Consider the following 21,336-nt stretch of genomic DNA (forward strand, 5'->3'; position numbering starts at 1 on the left):
CAGAATCAGTCTCTGAGTTCTGAGCCATGATACTAATACAGGAAGATTCCTAACTTGGGAGATTCAATGCCCCTCTGACTCTGGAAATACAGAAACAACAGAATGCATGCTTCTTCAGTGCCTATACTACCAAAACTTTGATGTTAGCCTCATCTCACCATGACTGCATGAATATGCAAGGTGCACGGGACAATTTTATACCACCCTGTTGCTTTTAGATACCTACCATGCTACAACAGATAACATTGCCAAGTTCTGTGCAGCTATGCTCAAAATTATCATCAGATTATAACGACCTGTGTTACAAACTAGATTTGATAATGACCTAGTTCACTATATCAGAGTGCTTTGTAACTTGAGTCTTCCACATACAACCTTTTCTCCCCCCATACCCTCTGTTGTTCCTATCCCTTCTTTTAGATTCTGCTTTTTAGAAGTACTTTTAAATTTTAACTCTTATATCTTATATATCTTCTAGCTTTTTATAATTTTTCTTAGATTTATATTTTTATATATCCACTATCCTTTTTAAATGACTATCCCACCTTTCTTATGCTGGTCTGTGACTGCAATAAACATGCAATTTGAATATATTTTTATATAGGTTTTCCTGAAGTATTGCCATGTATGAAGCAAAGGAAAGGCAGAAGTTTATCAGTGATGCTCAATACATAAGAGAGATGCAGCACAAGATGGATTCAGAGTATCAGGTAATACATTATATTTCAGTATCTTTATTTTCTTACAAAGAACATGAACCAGAAGTAGTCTTCCCCAAATTAAACATTGGTGGCTGGGGATACTAGGACATATACTTCAAGAAATCTGGAGATCTTCTGATTGAAGAAAATTGGCAGAGGGTGTTATAGATGTGTGGCCAGATTCCATTAGCTATTGTTTGAATGTAAGCCTTCACATACAACTCATTTAAAATAGACACATGCCTTATTTATTAGGCTTGCCTGAGAAAACAAGAGCACATTAAAGACCAGTCTGATAAAAAACAAGAACACAGCAGACAAGAACTGAGGCAGAGAAGTTTATCATCTATCTCTCCAGTGCGTAGATATGAAAGGCCATGGATTTCAAGACTTCCTGTTAATAGACAGGCAAGTATTTGCTAACTTTAAATATGAAATAGAAAAAATAGTTTTCTGATAAAAACTCAAGAAGCTTTTAAAAATTCATAATCCAGGTGGATCAGCTATCAATGTATTTTTTTTAATTCTAGAGCAGTTCACATTACTGTACATCTTAGAATTATTGCGAAGGCTGAAGACCATAACTCTTGGAGAATCAGTTTTTTTTTCAATTCAACAAACATTTCATTCTCTTTAGGTCTTGTAATATTCTTACTGAGAACTGGAGTTGAAAGGTAGCACCAAAGGAGGATGAAGAGGAATAACAACAGCAAAAACGTTTTTTTCTTTGTGAAATTTACTAAAGTAGAGGCCATTTAGTTTTCTAAGAGTATTGCTAGAGGAGCTGTCTTCTCTTTTTTGAAAATAAGATTGCTTGTTTAATAGAAAGTTAAGTAAAGATAATATATTGTCCCAAAAAATTAAAAGGGTAAAACAAAACTTTTTCGAAAATGTGAATAAGCCAGGAAGATGGTTGGCTTACAAATTGAAAAAACAAAGAGAGAAGAAATCCTCTGGCAGTAGCAGGGCCTGTGGGGCGATGGCAGCTCTACAGCAGGGCTTTTCAACCGGTGGTATGCGTACCACTTGTGGCACTTTGCCACATGGCAGGTGGTATGTGATTGCTAGCCAAGTGTAGCGGGGGAGTGGAATGAGCCTAAGCAAGCCAAGCCTGAGGGAGAGGGAGAGGGAGCTGCAGCTGCAGGACAGTCTGGGTTTGGCAGAAGCCCCAGGAGCTGGCAGGGCTCCAGCTGATTGGCTCCAGCTGATTGGTACTTCCAGAAGCAGCTCAGAGCTGGAAGTGAACTGAAAAAAAATGGGGGGGGGAGGGAAGAGAGGAGAGGCTATAAAAGAACATGGTTTGGGTGTGGGAAGGGAAAAAAGACAACAGGAAAGGTTTAATCCAGAGAAGATGGCCGCTCGTGGCTGAGCGCTAGGAGCGAGGGAGCGAGTTTTGGCATTTTGGACATGGATGGGGCTGTTGTTTTGTAGCCCGGGTAGGTGACGGGACCCTCCGAGGCTTCGGTGGAGCCCTTTGTGGATGCTGAAGGTGACGGCGAGGCGGCGGGGCAGCGAGGCTCCCGGGCCTAGGATGGCCGAGCGAGATGGCTCGGACGGTGAGCTCCGGGCCTGCGGCAGCCTGCAACAACCTTCAACAGCCTGTGGCAGCCAGCACCAACCAGCAACAGCCAGCGGTGGCCTGCGGCAGCCGGCATCAACCACCAACAACCAGCAGCGGCCTGCAATGCGCCCTACGATGGGCCTGGTGCGGTGTGTGGTGGCCTGCGGCGGCCTAGACATGCAGTCTGGACCTGCGGCGGCCTGCGGTGGGGTTGTGACGGTCTGGGGCAGCCTGGAGAGGCAGTCTGGGTGGCGAGGCTCCTGGGCTTGTGGCTGCCGAGTTCATCTACTCATCCATTCAATCAGCGAGCTTCCCCCCCCCCTGGCGGAGGTTCCTTGGATGGTGGAGGCTGCCGTTTGATGGATTGAGCGCCGTTTGGAGCCCTCCTGGACCTGTTTGGAGGGTGGGAACATCTGGGGCCACTTGAAGCTGAAGTTGAAGATGGAGGTGGAGCGTGCCGGATGGCACCCGAGATGGTGGTTAGCTCCTCGGGGGGCCATACTAGAGAACTGAGGTGAGCCTCCTTCATTTTCTGCATCCGGAGACTTATTACAGCCCCTTGGTCGTGATTATATTCAGGGCATGGAGATGGATGACTGTCCCAGTCCCCGTTGCCACCCATTGACATCCTTGGTGACTTTGGAGGTGTTGGCGGTGCGGCTTGGTGATATTGGGCACCAGAGGGACCCAGCTGTTGTCGGCTGGGCCTGGAGTCTGGAGCCCAAGACTTATTTACATCTGTTTATCATCGGAGCTGCGAATGCCATCACCAATAGACTGTTTTACTATCACCCAGCCATCAGACTCTTTCTCCTTCTGCAACCTACCCAGAGCTGGATAGTGGTTTCTCCCTGAGATTGAAAGATCTTGGTCACTGTGAGAGGGTGACCATGTTTCAGGAGTCACTGTCCAGCTCTGTGGACTTATTATTAATATGCATTTTGTTCCAGCCAACTTGTTCCTTTTGTTCTTATCTTTTGATGGCTTACTGTAAGTGAGTTGCTTGCCCTGAGAGCTTCCCCCCTCTCTCAGATGTGGCCATCCAACTTGTGCCGCCGTTTCCTTAATGATGAGTCTTGGGACCCCGAGAGGTGGCATGGCACAAAAAAGAGGCTTTTGGGTTTTCTTTTAAAAAAATTTAATGGGTTAGGGAGGGGGGAGGGTCAGGCTTGACAGAATGAGGGGGTGGGTTGCCGGACCTCTTTCAGTCTAGGTTGGCTGATGGTCGCAGCAATAAGGGGGCCGGGGAGAGTCTTGGGGCCCGGGGGGATGGGTAGGGATAGCGATCCCCACGGTGATTGGGAATGGCGGCAGATGGATGAACAGGGCCATATCGTAATCTGGGATCGCACCCCCGCTATTTTCGAGCTGTGGTGCACTCTGACCCTCTGGCTCTTACCTGCTTTCCTGGGGAAGGGGGAGGGCAGACACCTGAGCTCAGGCTGATTTATTTGAATGCCAGGTCTGTTGTGAATAAAGCTCCCCTCATCCGTGATTTGATCAAGGAGGAAGATGCAGACCTGGCATGCATTACAGAAGCTCGGTTGGGCTCGGAGGGAGGGGTCCCTCTGATTGATTTATGCCCTCCAGGTTTCCGTGTGCTGCATCAGCCTCGGGCTCAGGGTAGGGGCGGTGGGGTGGCGGTCGTTATTAGGGAGGCCCTCCATCCACGGGAGGCCACTGGCCCTCAGATAGGCGGATGTGAGTCCCTCCTCTTAAGGTGGGGCCCTGGTGGTCAGTTGGGCCTGTTGCTTACGTACCTCTCTCCCAGCTGCGTAGCAATGGCTCTGCCCGGGCTACTTGATGCTCTCTTGGGGTTGGCGATTGAGTTTCCCAGACTCATGGTTCTGGGAGATTTTAATCTGCCTTCCCTGGGCGGTGCGTCGGGGGTGGCCTGAGAGTTCATGGCTTCTATGATGGCCATGGACCTGACCCAGATTATTCAGGGTCTGACTCACGAGGGGGGAAACACGCCCGACTTTATTTTTATCTCTGGGCAGTGGCTTAATGGTCTGGGTGGGGTTACTCCAACATCTCAACCTCTTTCATGGACAGACCATTATCTTCTGTGGTTGGGCCTCCGTCATGCCACCTCCCGCTGCTGGGAGGCGGAACTGACCAGGTGGTTCCGCCCCAGGCACATGATGGACCCAGATAGGTTCCAGATGGCACTTGGATTGATTCCTACCTCCCTTTCCCACAGCCCGGTCAAGACCTTAGCTGACGCCTGGCAACGGGCTGCTTCGGAGGCTCTCAACCACGTTGTGCCTTTGCAGCCTCTGACCCAGCGCAGATCCCAGCTCGCTCTTTGGTTTTCTGTAGACCTGCGGGAGATGAAGCTCCAGAGAAGAGGCCTAGAGAGCATTTGGAGATCCAGTCGGTCCGAGTCTGACCGAACACAGTTAAGATCCTTTTCTAGATCTTATCTTGTGGCAATGGAGGTGGCGAAGCGTGCTTACTTCGCCACCCTCATTGTGTCCGCAGATAACTGCCCAGCCGCCCTGTTTAGGGTGACCCGCTCCCTTTTAAATCAAGGGACAGGAGAGGACCCCTTGCGGGGACAGGCTGAGGAATTTAGTGAGTATCTGGTGGATAAAATCGCTCAGATTCAGGCTGGTCTGGACTCTGACTGGGCAGTATCTGATGAGGGGGAAGCGATGGGCTTGGCCAAGAACATTTGGGAAGAGTTTGATCCTGTGACTCCGGATGAAGTGGACAGGATCATGGGGAAATTAAGTGCCGCCACATGTTTGTTGGACCCGTGTCCCTCCTGGCTGGTTTATGTGGCTCGGGAGGTTACACGAGGCTGGCTCCTAGCAGTTATTAATGCTTCCTTGAGTGAGGGGTGCTTCCCTGTCGCCTTGAAAGAGGCGGTGGTAAGTCCCCTCCTCAAGAAACCTGCCTTGGATCCAGCTATTTTAAATAACTTTCGTCCTGTCTCCAACCTTCGCTTTCTTGCGAAGGTTGTTGAGAGCGTGGTGGCACGGCAGCTCCCTTTGGTCCTGGAGGAAACTGAGTATCTGGATCCGTACCAATTGGGTTTCAGGCCCGGGTACAGCACGGAGATGGCATTGGTCGCGCTGGTGGATGATCTCTGGCGGGCCCAAGATAGGGGTTATTCCTCTGTCCTGGTCCTATTAGATCTCTCAGCGGCTTTTGATACCATCGACCATGGTATCTTGCTGCAACGTCTTGAGGGGTTGGGAGTGGGAGGCACCGTTTTACGGTTGTTCTCCTCCTACCTCTCGGGCTGTTCGCAGATGGTGTTGGCAGGGGGGCAGAGGTCAGCCCCTAGGCCCCTTAGTTGTGGGGTGCCTCAGGGGTCAGTACTCTCGCCCCTCCTGTTCAACATCTATATGAAGCCGCTGGGTGAGATCATCCGTGGTTTCGGGGTGAGGTATCATCAATATGCTGATGATACCCAGCTTTTCATCTCCACCCCGAACCAACCCAGTGATGCCCTTGACGTGATGTCCCGTTGCCTGGAAGCGGTACGGATTTGGATGGGGAAGAACAGGCTCCGGCTGAACCCAGCCAAGACTGAGTGGCTTTACGTATCAGCATCTCGTTTAGTCCAAGAGGTTCCATCTTTGGTTATGGGAGGAGAGGTGTTACCTCCCATTGATAGGGCACGCAATTTAGGCATCCTCCTGGATTCACGACTCAGTTTTGAAGATCATATTGGAGTCGTGGCCAGGGGGGCATTTGCCCAGGTTTGCCTGGTGCGCCAGTTGCACCCCTATCTGGACCAAGATGCCCCACGTACGGTCACTCACGCATTCGTTACCTCCCGTATAGATACTGCAATGCTCTCTACATGGGGCTGCCCTCGAAGACCACCCGGAGGCTCCAGCTGGTGCAGAATGCGGCCACGCAGGTAGTGATGGGACCATCCCGATACTCCCATATTACACCCCTCCTGCGTGAGCTGCATTGGTTACCGGTTGTCCTCTGGGTGAGATTTAAGGTGCTGGTACTTACCTTTAAAGCCCTACATGGCTTAGGTCCGGGATATTTGCAGGACCGTCTGCTGCCGGGAACGATCTCCCATCGCCCAGTACGCTCACACAAAGAGGGCCTCCTCAGGGTGCCGTCGGCTAGACAATGTCGGCTGGCAACCTCCAGGGGGAGGTCCTTCTCTGGGAGCGCCAGCCCTATGGAACCAACTTCCCCTTGAGCTCCAGATGGCCCTGGATCTCCGGTCCTTTCGCCGCGGCCTTAAAACACTTTTTTTCCATCAGGCTGACCTGGACTGACGACAGGGATTTTAAAATGTTTTTTAATTTTTAACTTCAATTTTAATTTATTCTATTGGGGCTGTTAATTTAATCCTTTTTAACTTTTGTATTGTTGTATTTTATTGTTGTTAGCTGCCCTGAGTCCTTTGGGAGATAGGGCGGCATATAAGTCCCAATAATAAATAAATAAATAAATTAGTTTTACACCCTTTAATTGACTCTGTCTGTGGCTTTTAGAAAGTTTTCTTTGAAGGTAAACTGGCTTAATTTAAAGCTAAAGCTTTTTGCAATTGCCGGAGGCTTTCTGTCTTGGATGACACGTGACATGCCTGAGGCAGCTTAAAGAGAGAAAAAAATGGTGTTTGTGTTTCTTTATTTTCTTGCTTTGCACTTGATAACTGTGTCTTTAAGGGTACAGGGAAGGGATTGGGGGGTGCATTCTTACTACACTGTGGAAGAGCTCAGAAAGGCCAACTAGCTAGTTCAGAGTCTACAAACTTAGAAACGTTAAGACCTGTGTACTTCAACTCCCAGAATTCCTCAATCAGCCATGATGGCTGAGGAATTCTGGGAGTTGAAGTCCACAAGTCTTAAAAGTGCCAAGTTTGAAGACCCCTGAACTAGCTGGTAGTGGTGCATATTAATAAACATGGATAAATTCATCATACATTTGTCAGTGCAAAGGGAAAGTGATTCAGCAAAGGAACAGCCACCAAAGAAATTAAAACTGGTACTTTTTTCTTTTTTTCTACAGTTTGTAATATTTTATTAGATTATAGAATAAAATACAAAAATACAAAAGCAAATAGTAGGACACAGTGGGGAGGAAAAAGGGGGGGAAAGTGAGGGGGAGAAGGGAAAAAGAACAGAGTTCCTCTGTTGCAGTAGAACAGACATGTCAAACACAAGGCCCGGGGGCCAGATCCGGCCCACGAAGTGCTTTCATGTGGCCCCTGAAGCCATCCTGGAAACAGTGAGGGAATGGTCCCTACTGCCTTGGCCCTGGCCCAGAGACCCTCCTTCTGCCAGAGACCCTCAGATCTGTCCCACTCCTGTCCAGGCCCCCATAGGCACCCTTGATGCCAATGATGTAGAGCTGGCCATGCCCACCCAGTAGCCATACGCACTCTGGCCACGCCCACCCAGTAGGCCACGCCCACCCTGGCCATACCCACCCGGCCCCCCAAGGGCAACCACAATGCTGATGTGGCCCTCAATGAAATTGAGTTTGACACCCCTGCAGTAGAAGGAAGCATTAACATTGAACTTCAACTTTTTACTTTTCCATAATATTATAAACTAGCCATTTCTATAACAACAAATGAATCTAATAAGTAAACATCCACACACACACAGCCTTTTTTTAGTCATCAAGTTTTTGACATCTTGCTAAGCACTGGTGGTACTCAAATATTGTCATGCCCTAAATGTGGTACAATCTGAAAAGGTTGAAAAGCCCTGCTCTACAGGGCCTCTATATTTCAGTGAAGGCGACTGAGCCAGAGCCCATAGAAGTGGAGGAGAGTGAGCTATTGCTTCAGACTGGAGTCCCCGCTATACCCCCTCACCTCTGCTATGGCATCAGCAGAGGAACTAGCCGTGCCGGTGGGGCGTTCGCTGAGGCAACTGCTTCCATAAATGGAGCCAGGGAAACCACCCTGGAAACCTGTCCCACTGGTGCTGCAGCCAATTTTGGCATGCTGCCAGATCATGGGGATGCGGCATTGTCCTGTAGCACCAGTGAGGCAGCATGAGAAGCTGTGGCAGGATACCAGGAAGCAGGGTATATGGGTCTGATCCCCCTCCCCCCATCAGCTTTGCCTTGTGGCAGAGGCACTGGCAGCTCCCCTCTCCAACTCGCCTGTTTCCCGGCTCCGTAACAGGCAGTAGCTGCCTCAGCGAGCGCCCCACCAGCACAGCTAGTTCCTCTACTGATGCCATAGCAGAGGCGAGGAGGTAGGGGGGGGCTCCAGTCTGAAGCAATAGCTCTCCCTCCTCAACTTCCATGGGCACCAGCTCAGTCACCTTCACCAGAATACAGAGATCACGTAGAGCCGCCATCGCCCAACAAGCCCCAAAGGAAGGAGAGACCAGAAACAGGAAAAGTGAAAATGGAAGCCATAGAGATACATTGACCGGCTGTGCAGAGCACCATTCAAGGTAGCGGCTGCACCCATCAGAAGGGTGGACTGTGGAGGTTACTTGTGAAATTATCTTTCACCCAACCTCGGGAGATGGATTTTCATGTTTTCCTGTCTTGCAGTTGCCAGGAAATAGGAAAAAGTACCTTTGTAGGTTAGGTGACCCAGATAATTATTAATGTTCTCAATTTGTACAATCGGGTGGGGTGGAGTGGGTTTCTGCCAAACTAAAAAAAATTAGGTACCGGTTCTTTCGAACCGGTGCGAACCAGCTAAATCCCACCTCTGTGTCTATCATTTTAGCATACCTTTATTTCTAGGCATGTGGGCACACTTTTAAATAAATAGTAGGTTGTAGCCACCACTTTATTTTCTAAGAATGCTTCTAGTATCTACATGGGTTCCAAAGACATTCTTGGAAATTAAATTGTTTTATCGTTATAGCATACTACATTCCAATTTAATATTTTTGCTTCAAATAATATTTTTTAAAAATAGTACGGTTTAATCACATGAGCCTCAGTGGCAATATTAGTGGATGGTGTATTTGGATGCCACATTGGAGATTGAGGCACTTGGGCTGCAGCAGAAATTACCAGCTTAGTTTCATAAACAAGGATGAAAAATAATTTTGAACCAAACTATTAATATTAATAGAAGCAGAAGTAGGAAATTTCCTTATTTGAGGAAAAGAGGCTTAATTTTTTCAGCCATAATCCTGATAGAAAGACTTACATTTGTATCAGTGAAAATTAGACAAAGGAAGAAATTCCTCTAATATGGCATATTAAAATTAATTTTATTGCTAATAGTTAAGTATTTCTTTTCAAATTACCAGACCCCGTCTGATGAAATTTCTGGAAGTGATCCAAAATCAAATGTAAAATCTCATGGGAATAAATCAGAAGCTAAATTTCCTGCCATTGACAAAACATCTGTTAAACAGAAGCAAAAATCAAGCTCAATCATGAAAAAAAATGAAAAAAGTGGGTCTGGCTCCAAAAAAGATATGCAAGGTATGTATGGAAAAATATTCAGGGAAATAAATTGTAATGCACAGGATTGGAACTGAAGAGATTTTTAAATTAAGGAATTGTGGGAGAGATGGTTTGCAAGTAATATATTTTAGGGCCAAAATCACTGATTCATCAAAAGAAACATTTATTCTCAACATCAATAGTTTTAATAGATTTTTGGCAATAAGGCAATAGGCAATAAGTGTAAAAACAAGCAAAACAAACAAGTTAGACACTGAGTTATATAATGCACAAAAGAGTAGAGAAGCAGCTGATGTACTAAAAGAGTCGTCTGATAAAAAGTTGTCATATAGATTATTATCCTGGAGAAAACAGTCATATACACATTCCTTAAAAATTCTTGTTGAACTGTGCTAAATATATAAAATACAGCCTGTTATGTACTGGGCTCTTGTGTTACACCACATGGGTTGCTGGAGCAGCTAACGGCTCTCCAACAACCCAGACTAACTGTCTCCTGTCCTGCAATTGGCTAGCCCCAGGCCGCAATGGTTGGTTCAAACCTATTGGCTGCCGCCTAGGTTGCAGCCCTTGCTTCAGTACAGTTCCAGCAAGAAATAAAAGTATGAGTTATCCTGTACTCAGCCTTGCGTTGTCATTCCTGCACCCAAGAACCCACTATTTAACACTGCCCTCCTTACTGTAGGGTATGCAATCTCTTTCAGAATGAAGATTTGAAAAACTTTTCCAGAACAAAAAATATTTCATGCATAATCTGAATATAAATATTCCCCATGCATTTAATAATTTTGTCACTGTAACAATTCTAACCTCGTGGTAATATTGGAGAGTTCTTGAATAAGTCAAAAGGATCTTTGATTATACAGACATTCTCATACTAAATATAAATTTAAATGTAATTAATATGATTACTCTACATGGATGTATTTGATATTTTTATACTTATATCACATTCATTATAATTTGGTAACAACAATGAGAATTTTAGCACAACTGCATCTAAGACTTTTTAGACAAGTGGCTCTGGACCCAAGTCTTCACATCAACTAAGGGAAAATACTCTTTATACAGTTCGCTTAGTAACTGTTCGAAGTTACAATGGCACTGAAAAAAGTGCCCCCCGAGCCACAGCCAAGCAAGACACCTGCCTGCCTGCCCAGCAGCGCTCTTTCTCCTATCCGAGGTTTTCATTGTTGTGAGCATTTCTGTTGAGGATTGGCAGCGGGGGTGGGGTGGGAGGTATTTGGTTTTTATTCCCCCATCTGCTGGGTGGTTGCAGCAGGTTTTGGTCACTTCACATGACCCTGGGACACTGTGTCCGTCATAAATATGAATCAGTTGCCAAGCATTTGAATGTAAATCACAAGACTTGGGGATGCTGCAACATTCCAGCTGATCGGCACTTCTTCTGGCTCAACAGAAGCACCACAATCAGCGCCAAGCCTAGCTGGAGCCTAGTGCTGATCCTGGCACTTCCGGTGAGCCCTGACAGCCCCGAAGAAATGCTGATCCTGGCGCTTCTGCTGAGCCCTGACAGCCCTGCAGCTCCAGCCATCTCTCGCTCAGGCTTGTGCAGTGCTGCCACCGGTTCAGCTCATTCTCCTCCCACGCTACCACTTTTCTAGGATGGTCGCGTACCACCTTCCAGGTGCCAATGTACCACAGGTGGTACCCGTGCCACTGGTTGAAAAGCCCTGCAGTAGGACTCCGAGATCCCTTTCACAGTTACTAAATATTCTTTGTTCCGCACCCTCCCCCAAACCCTGCCACTGCCAAAGTGGATCCCAGGCTGCAATATGTGCCGAGTGAGAAGTGGGGCCATCCCAGCCAGCCAGGCACTGAAGTGCTGCCAAAAACAGCAGAGTCTCTGTGTGTGTCTGTTACATGCTCACCCCATGTCAGCCATGCTCTCCACTGTGGAGAGCATGGCTAACGCAGGTTGAGTATGTGGCAGGCAGGCACACGGATTCCACTGTTTTCGGTGGTGCTTCTCACTCAGCCGCTTTTCCTCTTTCTTCTCCCTGTTCCTCCTTCCCTCGTGGTGGCTGCTCCACTTCCTGTCACTCCATTACAGCACAGGATCTACTTTGACAGCAGCAAGATTTGGTAGATGGTGAATCCCCCATGTCTGATGACCAATTGCCATGCTGCTTCTTGGGATGGCACCGAAAAAAGCAGAGTCCATGTACATGCATGCCTCATGCTCGCCCCACATGTACCATGCTCTCCACACCTCTGACCAGCTGCAGAGCACCATGGAGAGCATGGCTAATGAGGGGCGAGTATTTGGCAGGCAAGCACACAGTTTCTGCTGTATTCTCACTTGGCCGCTTTTCCTCTTTCTTCTCCCCGTACCTCCTCCTCTCACACTGGCTGCTCCACTTCCTGTCTCTCCATTACAGCACACATTGCAGCCCAGGATCCACTTTGGCAGCGGCAGGGTTTGGGAGATGGTGAATCCCCCATGTCTGCTGACCAATTGCCACGCCACCTCTCAGGAGGACACCAAAAAACCAATGTCCATGTGTGCGCCTGCCTCATGCTCATCCCACGTCCGCCATGCTCTCCATGGTGCTGCAGCTGATCTGAGACGTGGAGAGCATGGCTGATGGGTGAGTGTGTAACAGGTATGCACACAGACTCTGCTGTTTTCAGTAGCGCTTCAGTGCCTAGTCAGCCACCTAGGGTCAGCTGCAGTATGCTGTGGAGACCATGGTGGACACAAGGCTGACGCGCACATGGACTCCGCTTTTTTGGGTGCCCTCCCAAGAGGCGGCATGGCAATTGGTCAGCGGAGTCTGTGTGCCTGCCTGCCACATACTCACCCTGCATTAGCCATGCTCTCCACAGTGTGCTATAGCTGATCCGAGGCATAAAAAGAATGGCTGATGCAGGGCGAGCATGTAGCAGGCGCACACACAGACTCTGCTGTTTTCAGTGGCGCTTCAGTGCCTAGCCCACTTCTCACTCAGCCACTTTTCCTCTTTCTTCTCCCCGCTCCTTTCCTTGTACCGCCTGCTCCATTTCCTGTCTCTCCATTGCAGCACTTATTGCAGCCCGGGATCCACTTTGTCAAACTTGCTTTGTTTGTGGGACTGTCCACGGCAGCGGAGGAACGTGTGAGAGCTTGAAAGAAGATTAGCAAAGAAAAGCTTTGGGAAAGGGAGGGCATCTGGGCGATGGTGAGGCAAACTCTCCAGCTCTGCAGTGGCAGAGAAATGCGACAGAGCTATAAAACAGGCCCTTTCTGCCTCTGGTGTTCCACCTGCCGCTGTGGTGGCTGTGTGGGCAGAGCTACAAAGAGGGCCAGGTGGCCGAAAGTGCCAGCAGTCTGTCTTGGAAGGTGAGTGAAATGGCAAACCCCCCCCCAAGGCGCCAGGCACTGAAATGGACCTAATGCTCTCTAGCAGCTGCCCAGGCCTGCCAGAGGGAAGGCCGGCATCTACCAATACCAGCACTTATTTAGTTATATTTATTTATTTATTTAGTTATATTTATATACCGCCCTATTCCCTGAGGACTCAGGGCGGTTTACAGGGAATTAAAAATCCAAAATACAAAAATTAAGAACCAAATTAAAAAATATTAAATTAACCCTGTAGTCAGTTAAAAAGAACCCCAAATTAAAAATTCCTCCTCAGTCTGGGCCCGAGAGCTCGAAGAGTATACGTGGTGCTATTCTGGCTGTGGCAAGGAAGGGGCAACTGGCATGGGTGCTGCAGACAGGACACCAGCTTGCTTCAGGACCCTCCCCGACCCTCCGGCACTCTGCCAGCGCTTTGGCCTTGGGCTGCCGCCGCATGCACATGAAGCAGGCCATGCCCTGCCCCCGCACACTTGCCACCTGCTGTAATGTAAAACATTCCCCCAAAATAAGATCTAATGGGTCTTTTGGTCAAAAAAATAAAATAAAATAAGACCCATTCTTATTTTGGGGAAAACAAGGCAACATAATCTAGTTATGTGTACCTCTTTTATTGTTCTTATTTAAGTATTAAATACAAATAATAAACTACTTTTTGGTATATTGTTTTTTTATACTTGAAATCATTAGGGCAGAGAACTGGTTGTTAAATTATATGAATCCCACCACTGAATATACCTAATATTACTAATAATTTAGGATTCCTGATAAAAGATGTTTTAATTGAATATATTGTGATTCAGCTCTTTGTACAATCCAAATTCTTCTTGCAAATTTAAATGTCATAAAAGGCTGATTAATAACAAGATGATCTAAAGAATTGGTACTGTTTTCGTCTATGAACTCCATATATTTCTCAGGGGAAGAGGATCAAGCATATTCTTCTTTCCCAGTGTTTTCCAAATGCATCTTGCATTCTTTATTATTGAAATCTCTTTAGGCCTCTACTTTTATTGTTCCAATGCAGGGATGATATATTTCTAAATTAATAAAACTTTGATATAAGATTGTCCCTATATTAATCTTTCTAAAACAAGTGATTTAATAAACCAATGTCTTAATAGGTTTCCCAAAGCCAATTTTATCAAGAAGACAACAAATGAACCAGAGAAATATGCTGGAAAATCCAGACTCTGAAACAACTAGAAAAGCAGAAGGAAAAGGAAGGAAAACACCAATGCTTCAAGGAGTAGCAAAGATTACTAGAGGATCTGGTGAGAATTTCTTTTGCAAGTTGTGCTTTTTTATACATGTATGGAATTTTTGTTTAGATAGATTTCTTGCTTACTTTAGCAGAGAGAGAATGCATAGACTAATGTCAGCTTAATTGTAGCTAAAGGAGAAAACATGACCAAGTTAAAATTTAAAGTTACTTTAAGCTTCTGAAGCAGTTCCATGTATTAAAGTCCCAGTATGCAAGGATATCTTAGAAAGAGAAAGAGAAAAGTAGCAGTGTAGAATTATATATCATAGTCTATGATTTTTCACATTTTCCTGGTATTTCCTGTGGCACTGATATAGCAAGAATATTTATTTTAAGACTGTGTTGCTTTGGTGATTTGAGGCAGAACCATAGTAGTACTAGAAGTTATTTATTTTGGTCAGTGACCAATGTATCATTTGGCAGAGTTATAAATGTGTAATTTTACATGCAATCCTCCATAGTTATTCTGTTTTGTTATCATATTTAGAGAAAATATAAATATTTCATCTAATAGTATGACCATTTCTCCCATAAATTAAATTTAATTAAATATAAAAAGTTTTCTTAATATAGAAAAGCTTACCAGTTTTCAAATGAACTATCTCACTTGACTGAAAAAAACAATAAAATGGTTTATTTCAAACATAAAAATAGGAGAAAAATCTTCCTAGGACTCAGGAAGAGAAAAAAATATGTTTTTTTTAAAAAAGAAACATTTATGTTAGATTTTAAACTGGCAATGTTCTGTATCCAAAACAAAGAGAATATCTACTGTGATGTTTAAAGTGTAAAAACCTGCTAAGGGTGGAAAAAAACATTTTTTATTTTAAAACTGCTTGTTCTTCCTGTATATATTTGTCATATAAATGTATGTTTTATCCTTGTATATGTAAATTCAACTTTACTTTTATGTATTCACATTGTGTGTGTGTGAGTGTGTGTGTGTGTACATTGTTTGTGTGTGTGTGTGCAAGATACAGAGTAAGAAACGCAATATGAAAATATATACAGTATTTTCAAAAGATCCATTCACAGAAGGAAAGCAATTGGCCATTCCTGGAACAGAAAAGTGGTAGGCCCCAGCACATATCCAATGTTTGCCCTGAATACCTTGCGATACCTTATTGCTAAAGCAAAAGTCTGGCTGCATTTTCTTAAACCAGCTGAGAGTTAAGCCAGTATATGTATGAAATAAGTAAGTGCAAATATGCTTATTTTCTCACTGCATTTGGCAAAATATCTCAAACACGAAAAAATAATTTCATTTTTTACTATAATTTGTGGATCTGAAAATTTAGTATTTATTTTTTCATCACATTTATATAGCCTGTATTTCTATTATATAGAAATGGAATGCTTTTTCCATCATTGTTGAATCATTATATTTAATAAGTGTTCAGGAAGATGGCTATAGACAAATAAATTATAAAAGCCATTTTTTTCTTCAATATAGAATCACAAAATGTTACAGCACAAAGAAATGGTCCTATTCAGAAGACAAAGAAAAAACCTCAAGAAAAAAAGAACCTATTCCAGTCCTCTAAGTTAAACAGAGGTAATAAAAACCTAGACCAGGATATTAAGAAAGGAAATATTCTTACAGTAGCACAGCAACCCTTGGCTAATTCAGTGGATTCTTCTGTTCAGACTGCTAATAATTCTTCTATATCAAATGAAACAAGTAATTCAAATCTTCCACCCATTAGAAATACCCTTTTAAAGACCAAAGAAGATGATTTTTACACAGCACTATGCTCAAATGTGGAAGCATCTGTTGGAATAAATGACACTAAAAATGATAACTTAGAACAAGATCTTTCAGTTGATCTTAACAAACCTCCTCTTCTTGATCAAAGTAGAGGTAGTGCGATATCTTTAACACAAGTGGAACAACATAGTTGTGAAACTGTAGTTGGGAGTGATGGAAATAGGGCTGAACTTTCCCATAGATTTTTACGACAACATGATGTAATAGTGGACTCACATTCATTAGGACAAAGAAACGTAAGAGATAAAAAAAAATCTTATTCTCTTGAAGAAAACCTTTTGGAAGAGGCTCATAAAAATGAAAGTGAACATTTGCACTTTAATACAAAAAGACCACAAGCTGAAAATGGACTAGAAAGTACAGCAGCTATTGAGGCTCCTGGTAACTTAAATTCTCCTGAAGACTGGCAAGGAAGCAATGTCTACGACAGAGAAAGACAGAGTTTTGAGAGCAATCAAAGATGTTATGCTGGTTTTATTTCTGCTAGATCAACAGTACAAAGGCCTTCTATGCATTCTACACTTAATATCCCGGGAACCTTAGTACAAACTGCAAATAGAAGTGACATGGTAGGCAATGTGGATGTTGCTACAAGTTCTGTGCAAATCACAGAACTGAATGGAAATCCAAGACTAACTGCTCGCAGACAACTATCTCCCATAAGAATCAGGGATTCCTTTTCAAGTGCTGAAAGTTGCCAATCTTCATCACCCACAGTCAGCCACTTTGATGATAGCAATCTGCTTGATGACAGTATAAGCAATGGTCTAAGTAGCATATCTCCAAGCATTGCTTCTCATGATGAAGATAACTTTCTGAATTCCCACAGTTCCTCATCATCTGCAGATTCTTCTCCACCATCTCTTTTCCGGACAAACTTCACAGCACATCTTCACATGACTGGTCCTTTATCTGACCAAGTTCCAATTTTCCTGACAGTATCTGATTTGCGAAATCAAAGCAACTATATAAACAATACTACTATTTGTAATTCAGTAACTACCAAAGATATTAATAAAGCTGAAACAGACCCTGAAAAGCTAAAAAAGTTGCAAGAGAGGTGAGTAACAGATAGTGGGTGGGGGAACATTGGTACTTATGTATTTTGCTTGGTGTAAGCTAAAGTAACAAGAGGAATCTATTATTTTAGATCTAGAGCTGTTTTAAGCCATTTCATGCTACAATCATTGTTCAGTTCCAGAGTTTAAACTGTAAGCTCTAATGTGGAGAAATGGGATATTCTGCATAAGTGATCAGATTTGGAGAAATATTTCTAAAGGTTCATATATAATAAACCGTAGTTTTTCCAGACCTTGATGCAATGGATTTGCATACAACAAAATATTGTTTTTGTAATATACAGCATTAGGTAGAAGTGTTATTACACAAATGATGCAATGATTCAAATTGTGTAATGTGCATTATTTTTATTTATTTTTTTTAATCTCATTTATATCCTGCCCTTCTCCGAAGACTCAGGGCGGCTTACAATCTAAGCACAAACCAAATGTGCTTAGCAATAGCCTTCATTCTATGTATATGCCTGCTTATTAGGGCTTTCACCCCCCCCCCAAGCGGCATTATTTCAAAGTCAGCTTATTGCCCCCAACAATCTGGGTCCTCATTTTACCTACCTTGGAAGGATGGAAGGCTGAGTCAACCTTGAGCCTGGTGGGACTCGAACCTGCAATAATTTCAGGCAGCTGGTGTTACTTAAGGAGGCATTAGCCCACTGCTCTACCAAGGCTCTTTGAATAATCATTCTGGCATATTCATCAATTTACTAGCTTTTTGGAAATAATGGATACTGTCCCTTTTCACCCCCTTTAGGTTTCACTGAATCACATTCGTACAGAGACTTTAAAATAATTGTGTGATCCATAGAATGTTTTTATTTGCAAGAACATTGATTGTGTCAACAAGTTGTTTTCAACATGGGTAAATTTTCTTCATCATGAGCCATCTCTCATCTGATCTTTCACAACTTCTGACAAAGCACTCATCACCACTGTAACAAGGTACAATGTTGATGAGAGCATTGTAACTGAATCCATCCACCTTGCTTCTGGTTGTACTTTTTTGGTCTAACTTTGGTCTAACATTAGAGTGTTCTCCAGAGAGTTATATCATTGCATAATATACCCAAAATAGGATAATATGAGTCTGAGCATTTGTGCCTTGTGAGAACGTTGGATGATTCATTTTGTTGCTGTCTTGGCTGTCCATGGTATTCACAGTCCAAAGACATCAATACTTTTTATATCCTGCTTTTTCGAAGTTCAAATTTTACTTCTGTAAAGTTCCATGGTGAATACCATGGTTTGCACAATTCTGATCTTCATAGACTTAGATAAAGCAGAGTATTTCAATAACATTTTCAAGTGTCCACCATTGGCTAGCGTATGGCGAATTTTTTGACTGCTTGTTCTTGACTATTATGATGGAATATGCAACTAAAGAAGGAGTGTGGGTGGGTGGGAGGAACTGTTGGCAGTAGCACTATGGATTCCGAGGGAGAAGGCAGCATATTCTAGAGAGGGGGGCCAAGGCAAGAGACTGCAGTCTTGAGTCGAGTAGAGGAAGAAGGAAAAGGTTCAGGATAACCACACTCTCCCAGGGTATATCTATTACAGGGATTAATTTTCCCAAGGGGTCACATGAGAAACTGTTGTGGAGGGCTGCTGACACCCCCATATCTCTGACACCATCATGCCTCCCACCAGCAATGATGTCACACACACCCCACCAATGCTATGGGCCAGACAAGGACAGCCCATGGGCCAGATGTGACCCATAAGCTGTAAAATGCCCAGTCTGATCTATTAGTTTAGAAGGTTATAGCTTTAGTTTGGTAAGATTCTGTTTGTTACGTGTAAACAAATAAAGAATTGCTCAATTGGATCTCACTGTGTTGTCTTTCGGCTTAGCCTAAAGGCTAATGATTGATGATTGATCCTAAATGGCAGAAACTAGCCATCATTTCAATATCTTCATTTAAGTTAAGACTGGTTATTGTATCTGTCTTCAGTTTGGATCTTAGTATTTAATTTTTGTTACATTTTTTTCATTTTGCTCCTTAATATTTATTATTAGACCATGTAGATCTTTTGCATTTTCAGCTATCAAGATAGTGTCATCAGCATAGTGCAAGTTATTGATTCTTCCAATTTAAAACCACACTCTTTCTTCCAATCCAGTTTGTTTTCATATACATTTGCCATAGGCAGGGCTTTTTTTCTCATAGAACGCACAGAACGGAGTTCCGGCACCTTTTTTGGATGGAACCTTGTAGGGTAGGCAAGGCAGGTTGTATGACATGTGTGAGTTCTGGCACCTTTTTCTTTTACAAAAAAAGCACTGGCCATAGGTAAAGGTAAAGGTTCCCCCACACATGCATGCTAGTCATTTCCAACTCTAGGGGCCGGTGCTCATCTCCGTTTCAAAGCTGAAGAGCCAGCACTTGTCCAAGGACATCTCCGTGGTCATGTGGCCAGCATCACTAGATGCCAAAGGCGCATGGAACGCTGTTACCTTCCCACCATAGTGGTCCCTATTTTTCTACTTGCATTTTTACGTGCTTTCGAACTGCTAGGTTGGCTGAAGCTGGGACAAGTAACAGGCGCTCACTCTGTTACGCGGCACTCGGGATTCAACCCGCCAAACTGCCGACCTTCTGATCGACAAGCTCAGCGTCCTAACCCACTGAGCCACTGCGTCCCCTACATTTGCCATATAGGTTGAATAAATAAAAGGATAGAAAATAGCCCAGTGGCACTTCTTTCCCAACCTTAAGCTGGTTTTTTACACCATACTATGGCTTTCTGGCCTATATATAAATTTCTTATTAGGATAATGAGATGTTCTGGGTTGGTAATTTTTTTGAGTACCTTCCACAGTTTGACATTATCAACAGGATCAAAGGCCTTTGTATAATCGATGAAGTGTTTAATAATTTCTTTTTGGTATTCTTTGGCTTTCTCAATTATTCAGCATGCATCAGCGATAACATCTCTTGTTCTTTAACTTTTTCTAAAGCCAGCTTGAACATCTGGCATCTTTTTCCCATATAGATTCTAATTTGCATTGGATGGTCCTAAGCATTATTTTGTAAGCATGGAAAAATAAGGATTTTATACAATAGTTGACACACTCTCTTAACTTTCCTTTCTTTTGGAACTGGGGTGTAGCACCTCTTCCAATCTGTTGGCCACTGTGTTCTTCTGGGACCTATTATGATTCTTTTTCTGTGGCTTACCATATTTTGGGGGAGTATTCTCGCAGTTCCTGGAGCTTTCAACTTGATAAAGCTTGGAGCATTTATGTAATTTCATCTTCTAGTATTAGAGATTTTCTTGCAAGTAAGGAATATCTTCTCAGGTATCTTGGATGTTGACATCTCCGAAGTACAGTGTTTCAATATATTCCTTCCATCTTAGTTTTATTTCCTTTGAATTTGTTACCTTTTGTCCATTGACATTCTTTAGCATACCAATTCAAGGTTGGACCTTCTTCTGTGTTCAGAGATCTTCTAAAAGATTATCCTTGTTTTTTCATATCAATGTCTTTACACATTTTGTAATACTACTTCTTATCTCTTCTAACAGCTTTCTGAAATTTTTTTGTCTTTTTTGGCCTTGGCTTTTCTTCTCTTCTTGGCAAATTCCATGGTTTGTTCTGACATCCAATATGCTTTCTTTTTTCATTTTTGGCAATCCTTTTCACATTCATCCTTAACAACTTCTTTAAATTAATTCTGTAATTATTTTGGTTCTTTCTCAATGAGATTTGGGACTTCAAAGCAGTTCCCGATGGTCTCCTTGAAAATGGTGGGTAAATGCTCAAGATAATATTGTAGAAAATGACTGGCTTTCTTCTTTGTTAGCTTAACTTGAAATTTCATGTGAGCACGATCTCTTCCACAGTCAGCATCTGGTCACATATCTTTGATACTATAATTGAGTTCCTCCATTTCCTTTATATTTCTCCATCAGCTGTTATCCATGAATAGATAGATTATTCTGATTGTTTGAAGATGTTAGTTATGAAAAAACAGTTACCATAGCAAAAATTGATAAGTCAGATTCTTACTTCATTTTGCGATACAATCCAACTAAATTTCCTCTTTCATGTTTCCAACTTGGCATTACAGTCTCGAATCACAAGTAGCACTGCTTGTTTGCATAGTCTATTGATTTCAAGCTGAACTTCATAAAACTAATCAACCTCTTCTTTTTCTGCATTGATGGTTGGAGCATAAACTTGAATGACTGAAGGGTTGGTTACAATGTCTAATCAATATTA

The 21,336-nt window shown here is 43.5% G+C and overlaps 1 protein-coding gene across 1 annotated transcript in view; it reads left to right on the plus strand.

The window, feature by feature from the left end:
* Positions 1–21,336, plus strand: part of MARCHF10 (membrane associated ring-CH-type finger 10) — a gene marked incomplete at its 3' end in the record, with an annotated part of 74,776 nt that overhangs the window by 16,280 nt on the left and 37,160 nt on the right. The window contains exons 2-6 of the mRNA XM_081345021.1: positions 605–710; positions 957–1,109; positions 9,480–9,657; positions 14,128–14,277; positions 15,721–17,095. Coding sequence (XP_081201147.1) covers positions 624–710; positions 957–1,109; positions 9,480–9,657; positions 14,128–14,277; positions 15,721–17,095 — 1,943 coding nt within the window. The 5' untranslated portion in view covers positions 605–623. The remainder of the gene's footprint in view (positions 1–604; positions 711–956; positions 1,110–9,479; positions 9,658–14,127; positions 14,278–15,720; positions 17,096–21,336) is intronic.

The sequence above is a fragment of the Vipera berus genome, assembly GCF_964194415.1.
Source record: "Vipera berus genome assembly, chromosome: Z".
NCBI classification, from domain to species: domain Eukaryota; kingdom Metazoa; phylum Chordata; class Lepidosauria; order Squamata; family Viperidae; genus Vipera; species Vipera berus.